The 11,343-nt window shown below is 36.0% G+C and overlaps 1 protein-coding gene across 1 annotated transcript in view; it reads left to right on the forward strand.

Moving 5' to 3' along the window:
- YIPF4 (Yip1 domain family, member 4) overlaps positions 1-11,343 on the forward strand; it is a 27,196-nt gene that overhangs the window by 13,577 nt on the left and 2,276 nt on the right. The window contains exons 2-4 of the mRNA XM_008569148.1: positions 1,180-1,333; positions 3,248-3,485; positions 8,343-8,456. Coding sequence (XP_008567370.1) covers positions 1,180-1,333; positions 3,248-3,485; positions 8,343-8,456 — 506 coding nt within the window. The remainder of the gene's footprint in view (positions 1-1,179; positions 1,334-3,247; positions 3,486-8,342; positions 8,457-11,343) is intronic.

The following is an 11,343-nucleotide window of genomic DNA, read 5'->3' on the forward strand; positions in this document are numbered from 1 at the left end:
AAAAGGTAGGGTTTTTGTTTTTTGTTTTTGTTCTGTGACTGGGTTGTTTTGTTTTTTTAAGGAAGCTAACTTTAGTATTGGTTGGAGATGACTTTCAGAGAAGGAGGATCTGTGTGAAAATATTGTTTTGCTGCTGCCAAAATTATTTTTCTAAAGTACCACTCCAATCTCATGACTTGAGTTATCATTGATGGTTATTTACTAATGCATGTTGTCCAGTCCTACAAATGTGTGTTTTTCTTCTTAATCCTTGTATCACCTCAAACATATCCTTCACTATTCACAATTTTTTCAACCAGAAAATGTGGCATTTGTACTACTCTAATTATCTGTAACCTCTAAAACATTGTGCAGACTATGCATGGAATTTATTTTTTAATATGGATTACTGAATCTCTTCACCTGTTGTTAGACCTGATCATAAAAACAAACACACAAAAAAACACATCGATTTATTTTTTTTGCCAAAACTAAGATGAATTTATGTAATTATATATAAAATAGTTTGCTGAACTAGCAGGGAACTCTTACTAGTCAGATTTATTCAGAACTAAATGTTAATATATGAAGCACTTAGCATAGATATTTGATTACTCAAATGAAAGAATGTATGAATAAATACATGAAAAAGTAGGGAAAATTATTTACAGTTTTCCTTTAGCAAATAAATTGTGTCTAATGGTTTTATGTATACATATGTAATGCCTCTAAAAAGAATTTATACAGTTGCTTTATTCTGAGGCACATATTGTATATAATAAAAGGGCATCCAAAATGATATCATGTAGTATATTTTGCATATGTCTTCCATTTAAATTTTACACTTGGTCTTAGCCAAAAGACCAAGAAGCAATCCATTTAAATTTTAAATGGTTATTTTTGTAAGTCTAGATTCTGGTACCAGTCTAGCTAATTAGCTGTGAAACCTTTCATATGTCTTTTCACCTCTTTCTTTTTTTTTTCTTTTCTCTTTCACTTCTACTGTAGGAGGTGATCTTTTCATTTTTTTCTTATAAAATGAAAGATGATTTTCAGATATTTACCACCTATAAAATTTGAAGATTGTATGCAATAGCAGATGTTCATAGTTAGAGATCTTCAAGTGATAATTATTTTAGTTGAATATATGCTCACTTTGGTTTTACCTTGGTTTACAGTTTTGTCCTCTTTTCTCTTAAGATCTCAGTGGTTCAATAGCATCACCAGATGTCAAATTAAACCTTGGTGGAGATTTTATCAAAGAATCTACAGCTACTACATTTCTGAGACAAAGAGGGTATGGCTGGCTTTTGGAAGTTGAAGATGATGATCCTGAAGATAACAAGCCACTCTTGTATGTAAAAATAATAGTATGTATATTTTGGTTTTTAGAGTTAGTCTGTGGGATGATTATATTCTTTCATGTTATTTAAAGACAGATGTGGAAAATCTTAATCTTTTTGGTCAAAAGCTATAGCAATTTTCAGTTTTACTAATTTAAAAAACTGAGGCTGGCTGGTTATTGCAGTTGGTTAGAGCACAACCTTATAACACCAAGGTCATGGGTTCAGATTTCCATACTGGCCAGCCAAAGAAAAAAAATATCTGAAATAATAAAAGAATATTTTTTAACCCATTGAACGGCAAAAATTTTAAAAATGGTGATCCTATATCACACACACACACTCTAAACTGTTAGAGCTTACCTGAGTCTGTCAGCTATCTTAGGTAATCAAGCAATCTAAAAAAAAGCAAGACTCTTGGTGCTTGCTGTGGAAATTCAGGTTTAAGACCAATTATGATTTCCAGAAAGATTACCACCACAAAATCTCTCCAATATAGAAATTCTAGAGGTGCCATTGAGAGTAGGTTTATAGGGAGACTTTCACTTTTTTCATAGTACTTGAAATTTTGTGATTATCATCTGGGAAAAAAAGTAAAGAAATAAACAATTTTGGAAAGAAGAACCTATAGCTTTGGAAAACCAACTCATTACCAGGTTGTTCTTTGTAGTAGTATCGGCAAATTAAGTGCTAAAACGTCCTATGTTTCTTAATGTTAATATATCACATTTTATCAAATCTAAGATTCTTTGGATTATAAAATGAAGTTATTTTACATATTGATAAAAAAGCAAAGTGCCTAAGACTGCATAAAGCTGAGAAATCAAAAGGCTATCTCCTTAGCATAAGAGTGCATGAGAACCCACCTCACAGAGACAGCAAGGACGTTTGCTTCAGTTTGGCACTGGGTGGGGGGTATTGGAAGAAAAAACATCCCCTGAGAATGTAAACCCTACACTGGTCCTCATATAGGTTTGCAGTCCGAATTATCAGTATGGTCCCAAGAAGTCTCAAGCAGAAAATTTTTTTTTTTTTTTTTTAAAGATGACCGGTAAGGGGATCTCAACCCTTGGCTTGGTGTTCTCAGCACCACGCTCAGCCAGTGAGCAAACCGGCCATTCCTATATAGGATCCGAACCTGTGGCCTTGTTGTTATCAGCACCGCACTCTACCGAGTGAGCCACGGGCCAGCCTTCAAGCAGAAAATTTTATTTAAAGTTGTATTTAATTGATAGTGCCTGTAGGAGACTGATAAAAAGAAAGGCAGATATTAGAATCCTTTCTTAGAAGTCTTGAATTCACTCCAGGCTAACAACAATTGTAAGACACGAGCAATTGTGTGATGTGTCTCAATTTTAGAGATGTTGAAATATTGAAAATGAGGCTGGCCCGTGGCTCACTCGGTAGAGTGCGGTGCTGATAACACCAAGGCCACGGGTTCGGATCCTATATAGGGATGGCCGGTTTGCTCACGGGCTGAGCGTGGAGCTGACAATACCAAGCCAACAGTTGAGATCCCCTTACTGGTCATCTTTTTTTTTTTTTTTTTTTCCTTTTTATCTTTTTTTACTGACTGGTAATGGGATCGCAACCCTCGGTGTTGCGCCCGCACCGCGCTCAGCCAGTGAGCGGGAACCGGTCTCCACATGGGATCCGAACCCTCGGCGGGAGCGCCGCCACACTCCCAAGCGGCGCACTCTCCAGTGCACCACCGGGCCGGCCCTACTGGTCATCTTTTTAAAAAAAAAAAAAGAAATATTGAAAATGTACACCTTAGAATCAGTGAAATATGGTACGTCAAATGCAAATGTTTGTTGACTTATGGAGACTATACTGTTGTATTTAAACTTTTCTTAAATTCTTTTGAAACTGTCTTAGTATTCAGAAGTGTGTGCCTTTTGAAAACTCTTACTTTAAAATTATAGGGAAGAACTGGATATCGATTTAAAGGATATTTACTACAAGATCCGATGTGTTTTGATGCCAATGCCATCACTTGGTTTTAATAGACAAGTGGTGAGAGACAATCCTGACTTTTGGGGTCCTCTGGCTGTTGTTCTTTTCTTTTCCATGATATCATTATATGGACAGTTTAGGGTAAGTATATCTTATTTTTTACAAATTCTAAATATTTTTAAAGTTTCAAAAATTAAATATAGTCATGTTCCTACCTTTTTTCATTTTTATTGTTTTTTAAAAATGAATATTATTTTTAATAAATGATGACAAGGATTTCATCCATATTTGTTTTTATACTGTTAGCAATATTTTAATCACTTTTATTTTAACTTCTCTCAAGGACTTTATCATCAAAACACAACATACACACATCACTCTCTCATCTGCAGTTTAAGGCTTTAGGGGAGTAAAAAGTAAATCCTTAACAGAGTGATTTGGAAATAAATTGGTTTCCTGTTGCTGCTGTAACAAACTGCCATACACTTAGTGGCTTTAAACAACACAAATTTATTCTTTTACAGTTCTGAAGGTCAGAAGTTCAAAATGAATCTTAAAAGGCTAAGATCAAAATTTCACCAGGGCTAGTTCCTGTGGAGGCTCCAGGGCAGAAACTGTTGCTTGACTCTTTCACTTCTAGAGGCTGCTAGCATTTGCTGGCTTCTGGATGCATCACTGTAATCTCTGTATCCATGGTCACATCACCTTCTCCTTTACTGTACTCAAGTATCCCTCTTTTAAGGACAGTTGTTATTACGTTTAGGACCCACCCAGATAATCCAGAATAATCTCCCCATCACAAGATTCTTAACATACTTGTATTGTTCCACTAGTCCTATTAATATTTACCCTAGGTCAGTAGTTCCTATCAAGTATTCTATTGAAGTGTTGTTACGGACCGTTGAAGAAGTTGAAAGGGGGTTCTGGTCTCCTACCTACCACTTGTCCTTCTTCTAGAATATCTCTAGTTTTATCTGTTTTGTATAATCTTTGAACAAGGGGTTCTAAGGCTAAAAACAGAAGGTTACTTATACATTCATAAAATGTTGCTCAATTTAAGTTTGCTTATTGTTTTCTCATGATTGGATTGGGGCATACATTTTTGGCAAGAATCACAGAAGTGACCATTGTGCCTTTCTCTGCGTAGTAACAAGGAGTATGTTGCACTGATGTGTGTTCTTACTGGTGATGTTAACCATGATCATTTGGTTAGGTGTTGGGGTGGCATCTATCAAGTTCCTCCACTGTAAAGTTGTTCTTTTTCTCTTTGTAATTAATGAATCTCTGTGGAGATACTCTGCATCTATGCAAATATACTGTTTCTCACCTAATTTTAGCATCTGTTGATGGATCTTGCACGTAGCAATTATATAGTGTTTACTATGTGATGGTTTTTCCTGTTTCCCTCATTCTTTCTACATTTATTAATTCTTTTTGAAGAAATAGCTATTCCGGGGCCGGCCCGGTGGCGCACTGGATTAGTGCGCCGCTTGGGAAGCGCGGCGGCGCTCCCGCCCGAGGGTTTGGATCCCACATACAGACCGGTTCCCGCTCACTGGCTGAGCGAGGCGCGGGGGCAACACCGAGGGTTGCGATCCCGTTGCCGGTCCCCGGTCTGGTACGGGGGCAACACTGAGGGTTGCGATCCGTTGCCGGTCCCGGTCTGGTACGGGCGTGACACTGAGGGTTGTGATCCGTTGCCGGTCATGAAAAAAGACAAAAAGCAAAAAAAAAAAAAAAAAAAAATCATTTTTCAGACTATTGTTAGAAAGTCAATCATAATTCTTAGCATTTAGAATAGCTACAACAATTCATCAGTCCATCAGGCAAAAATGTCTTAGTTGTAGAGAAGATAGAAATAGAAATCTTTTAAATGTTGCTATGATATTAAAGATCTTCAAATTAATCATGGTATAACTAAATACATGCACATTTCTCAAAAACACAGTGGTGTATTTCTTCTCCTGTGTTATGAAAGTCATACCTAGAAGAAAGATCATGTGATAAGCAAACTATTTTTAGTCATATATTCATCTATTTCTTTATTTAAGCAGACATGTGAGTATCTTTGAAGTGCCAAACACTGTGCCGAGGATATTGGTGGAGGAGGAACAGGGTCTACACCTGTACCCTTGAGAAGCTTCTTGTCTGGCAGGAGAGACTGTGTTATAGAATAGTCATGAAGTATAAGATGGTAAGTATTATAAGGAGGATTAGGAATCCTGTGTTATCCTCTAACAGAGGAAAGACTGACTAATTCTACATAGTTGTTTTAGAGAAAACTTTATGGAAGTTCTTTGAAGCATGAAGGGTGCCTCATCAGCTACCCAGAGAAGCAGCGCACAGCTGTGCAGAAGTGAGGGGCGTGCAAGGAGGTGAGCAGAAGCGTTGCCAGAAAGGCCGTGAATGCTGCGCTCCTAGGATGATGTTTAAAGTCGATGACTCCTGCAACATCAGGGAGATGATGAAAACCTTACCAAGGTGATCACGAAGAGAATGGACAAAGAGGAGGCATTCAGGAGCTATGTGGAGAAAGACTGAATGAGAATTGATGTTGCATGTGAGAAATAAAGTAGAGAGAGGAAAGATATTGACTCTCTAATTATATCATGTATTTGCCATTTAGAAAACATTAGTTCACCAAGTTTTGCAGATCTTGCTAATGTTGACATATTATGTACAGTATCAGAAAATCATAATCATTACTATAACCACCCATCTCATCAGAAAAGTCTGCATTGGAAAACTATCAAGCTTATAGTGGTGGATACAAGTTTTTCAAAGTTCTGATTTTTGCTTGAAAGCTAGAATTTTATCATTTGCAACAAATACTGTCTGTTTTCATTGAAGCAGCAGGTTCACAATATCATGTATTTGCCATTTAGAAAACATTAGTTCACCAAGTTTTGCAGATCTTGCTAATGTTGACATATTATATACAGTATCAGAAAATCATAATCATTACTATAACCACCCATCTCATCAGAAAAGTCTGCATTGGAAAACTATCAAGCTTATAGTGGTAGATACAAGTTTTTCAAAGTTCTGATTTTTGCTTGAAAGCTAGAATTTTATCATTTGCAACAAATACTGTCTGTTTTCATTGAAGCAGCAGGTTCACTTCATTCATTTTCAAGAACATTCCTGCCATTGCCAAGTCTAATAACCATAGTTTAGCTATCAGTTGTACTTTCAAGTAAAAATGATGTTCCATGGAAAAAGCATCTAATTCAACTCTTCACTCAAACCATCACACAAGTGTTCTTCCTCGGGATAACCACTGAATCAGTATACAGCAGAAATGCTTTCTGTGTACTTCCCATTTTTGTTGTTCAGAATATTAAAAAGACATATATTCAAAGGTTGGTATTTAATAAGATTAATAATTTTTACTGGTTCATTTAGGACATTCTTAACTGAAGCTGGCTTTTTTTCCTTTTCTGTGAGTGCGGTTGTAAAGAACACAGTAACTACCAGTACAGTTTGCACCACCTTGATTTGTGCTAAGGCGGCAGCAGTTTTACCCACCATTGCCTATGCCCTGTTAGTACCAATATCAACCCAATGGAAAAGGCAAATAATGTTTTATTGCTGTTCTAAGAAATAGTTTTGACCTTATGGTCTTCTGGAAGAGCCTGTGGGATTCCCAGGGCTGCACTTTGAGAATCACTGCTCTATTAAATACAACTTTATGAATTGCTATAAACCTAGGAATTCCACCAGTTCATTCTGTGGAGAGAGCAAAACAGAGGGGATGCTAGACAGAGTTATGATATTGGTACTGGATCATATCAAACTGACTTTATGAATATTGAATGATAAATGCAGAAACTTTCAGCCTTTTTCTCATACTTGGTGGAAATTACCTGCCACTTTTGTTACTTAGCTCTAGTTCATCTGCTTTCCAGCTTCCAAAATTATGTTGCTGTTGTCTTATCTCCTATTCTTCTCCTGTTTATGCCTCTCATAAAAAGGAGTTTCTTTTTTCCCTTCCTTTTAGTAGAGTTTCAGGAGGGAATATTAGATATATATGCTCAATCTAACATCTTAACCTAAAAAACTTTAATCAATTTAGAGTAACATCTATGAAACTTTTCACTCTGAATATGGAAATTTAAAATAATTCTAATAGACTCAAAATTATATTTGTTTATATATTATTTCTTGTATCCTAGACAAAACCTAGTATAATATTTATATGAAAATATGTATCACTAAATATTTTTTGTAATTTAGGACTGTTGGTATAGGAGTTGAGACCTGGATCTTTTTTTTGTCCTTTTTATTTTTTGAGACCGGCCGCACCGTGCTCAGCCAGTGAGCGCTGTAAGCGCACTGGTCATCCCTATATAGGATCCGAACCCGCAGCGGGAGCACTGCTGCGCTCCCAGCACCGCACTCTCCCAAGTGCACCACGGGCTTGGCCCAAGACCTAGATCTTAATTTGAACTCTGTCCCCTACCAGGAAAGCAAAGCACTTTGTATCTCTAATCATTAGTTTCTTCATAATAGGGACAATAATGCCTACTTCATAGGGTTGCTACTGCATTTGATCTTCATAGCACATGAAGTCCCATCGTAGAGCTTGGAACATAGTAATCACTAAAAAATATTTATCTCTTCAGTCTCTCCTGGCCACCCTCCCTTCCCTTCTGATCTGCATTTGTCACATCTAGCTTCCCTAGACCTTGGATTTTTCATCTGAATAGGATGGTTGTGGTCCCTTTAAGTAATTCTACAATTTGAGGGAAGTAGTGACAGAGTATAATGTAGAGATACTGAAGGTAATTAGATACATAAGTCTGAAGCTCATGAGAGAGATAAGGGCTGGAAATGCAGACTTGGGTATCACCAGCAAATTGATGATAATTAAGACAATAATGGTTGGTGAGACTGCCTAGGAACATGGGAGATTATACGAAGTGTAATGGGTATGATATTTTATGATTTTTTTCTTAATTTACACATGTATGTAAGTACAACAAAGGATATATGATATTAGTAGTGATTAAAATGAGTATCTTGGTTTCTATGATATTTATTTAAAATTTTGAAAATTCACAGGTTGCATATGGCCAAGTTCTTGGAGTTATAGGATATTCATTACTTCCTCTCATTGTAATAGCCCCTGTACTTTTGGTGGTTGGATCATTCGAAGTGGTATCTACGCTTATAAAAGTAAGTTAAGTAGTGTGTATTATATAAAGTAGTTTACTGTTTTCCAATAGGAAAAGTATACTAGTCCTCTAGCTGAGAATATTGTATAATATTCCCTCCATATCTGTGGGGAATTGGTTCCAGTACGTCCCTGGGATACCAAAATCCATGTATGCTCAAGTCCGTGATATAAAATGGCATATAACCTATGCACATCCTCCCATGTACTTTAAATCAAATCTAAATGACTTATAATACCTAATAGAAGGTAATGCTATGTAAATAATTGTTTATTGTGTAGGGAATGACAAGAAAAAAATGTCTGTACGTGTTCAGTACAGATTCATTTTTTTTTCTGATTATTTTTGATCCATGTTGGTTGAATCCACAGATGCAGAATCCACAGATATGGAGGGCCGACTGTAATTTAAAACTTTACTAAACAGTTGGTAGTATTTTGGAGCAGTGACCTTTATTACTGATTTTAACAAGTGTATTTTTAAAGTTTTTTCCCTCTTAACCACCAGGAATTATAAAGTATGTCTGCTGGGAAAAAACAAAGAGCAAATCAGATTCTTTTGTTTTGTTTGTGAAGAATTTTTTTGCTGTTGAATTTTCCCTATCTACGTTTATAATATGGGTTCATCTGACTTAGGTTTTGATGGTGGTAGTTATTTAAAATTCCACTGAACATTTATTTAATAATTGTTACTACTATTTGAATAGTAATGTCCTTATCAAATATGATAGACATGTTTCTAATAAACTGGATTTTCTGTTATGCAGAGATCAGGACTTCTTTATACCATATTAAATTAAATGAACATATGTACACACTGTAAACATTTATTGATAGTGTTAAGTACTAATAAATAGTAATATAACTTAAATTTTGGTGTTTATTAATATCGAACAACTTTGAGAAATAAATGACTGCTTTAGCATATGTATCTATGTCATGTGAATGTAATTTTTTCCTTATGAAAAATAGAACTGTTTCAGGCCATATTTTCAGTACTGCTGTCACATAGCCTCATCACTAAAGTAGTTGTTTTTAAATAGCCAGAGCCACTTGATTTTTATGAGGTTTGATTTTATTTAAAGTTTATTACTAATTCCAATATAAAAGAAATAATGATTTATTTCAGGATTTGGTAACTATAAGCTAATACTGATATACAAGCATTGGGTACTGAAAAGAGTATGGATTTTGGAACCACTTAGTTCTGAATTCACATCCTGGTTCTGCCACTTACTTGCTGCCTGGCTTTCTGGAGATACATTCACTTTTCTTTTACCCTCAGTTTGTTCTTAACAGTGGGAGTCTTACCTACTTTTTTAATGAAGATTTTATAGTTTATATAATGCCTAATGCAGTGCTTGACACAGATTAACAGTAGTAGCTACTGTTACTACAAATATTTTAAAATAATATGTTGAGATCGTATTTGTATGTTCGAACTATTTAAACACTTTTGAGACCAAAGAAAACACCTTGTTTTCCTCTGCATTCTAACCCTAAAATCTTTTTTTTTTCAAGTTGGCATTATTAGAACTTAGTTTAAAAGTCTTAGAGTGCAGCAGCTAGCCTCTTGCTGGCATTTAAGTATTCTATCCTTAGTGAACATACCACTCATTTAGGATCACTTCCTTCTGTGTGTTGCTTTACTTGGGCTAAGCTTGTTTTAATATTTCTGAGACTACTTCCAAAATTGCTAAAACTGTTGTCCTCTAGTCATTTTTAGTCATATAGTTCATCTGAAAGTTGGATGTTAATATTCTTTTTGCAGAATATGAATGTATATTATAAAATGAAAATCTTCTTTGGGGGGGGGGGGGCTGGTCAGTGTGGGAATCCAAGCCCTTGACCTTGGTGTTACAACACCATGCTCTAACTGTCTGAGCTAACCAGCAAGGCAGAAAACCTTTTCTAGGGCCGGCCTGGCGGTGCACTGGAGAGTGCGCCACTCCCGCTGAGGGTTCGGATCCCATGTGGAGACCGGTTCCCGCTCACTGGCTGAGCGCGGTGCGGGTGCAACACCGAGGGTTGTGATCCCGTTGCCGGTCCCCGGTACGGGCGCGACATCGAGGGTTGCGATCCCGTTACCGGTCAGTAAAAAAGACAAAAAGGAAAAAAAAAAGAAAACCTTTTCTATATCATTAAAAATTTAGGATAAAATTGCTTTTAAACTTCAGATTTTTCTTTGCCAAAATTTTTTTCCTAATCAGTTTTCTGTGGGTAGTGAGCTATTGTACGTTTCTTATTTCAGTCCAAGGTTTGTTGAGAAACATGTTGCAAAACTCTCATCAGTTAAACCTAGCTTTATAGTTTAATGTATACGCACTAATTTTATTTAACATCAAATCTCTATAACGCTCTATAAACACAATCTTTAACTGTTTATAATGAAAAAAATCTAATCATGACATACCAGTGCAATTTGATTATGATTTTATGTCATATACAAATGGTCCTTTACTTATGATGATTTAACTTAATGATTTTTCGACTTAATGATCCTGCAAAACATTCAGGAGAAAGCATAGTTTCAGTACCTATACCATCATTCTGTTTTTCACTTTCAGTACAGTAGGCAGTAAATTACCTGAGATAATAAACACTTTATTATAAAATAGGTTCGTGTTAGATGATTTTGCCCAACTGTATGCTAATTTAAGTGTTTCTGAGCACGTTTAAGGTAGGCTAGGCTAAGTTATGATGTTTAGTAGGTGTATTAAATGCATTTTCAACTTACAGTGGGTTTAAAAAGCACAATAGAGAGTTTTTCTATGAACCATGCCACATATATTTTCAATTAGTCTGCCAGTATTTCTTTTTTTACCCTCTGTTTCAATGGTTCTCAACAGGAATCAGTTTTGCCCCCCCCCCCCCCCCCCCCCCCCCCTC

Source organism: Galeopterus variegatus, unplaced genomic scaffold (genome assembly GCF_000696425.1).
Source record: "Galeopterus variegatus unplaced genomic scaffold, G_variegatus-3.0.2 Scaffold468, whole genome shotgun sequence".
Classification (NCBI taxonomy): domain Eukaryota; kingdom Metazoa; phylum Chordata; class Mammalia; order Dermoptera; family Cynocephalidae; genus Galeopterus; species Galeopterus variegatus.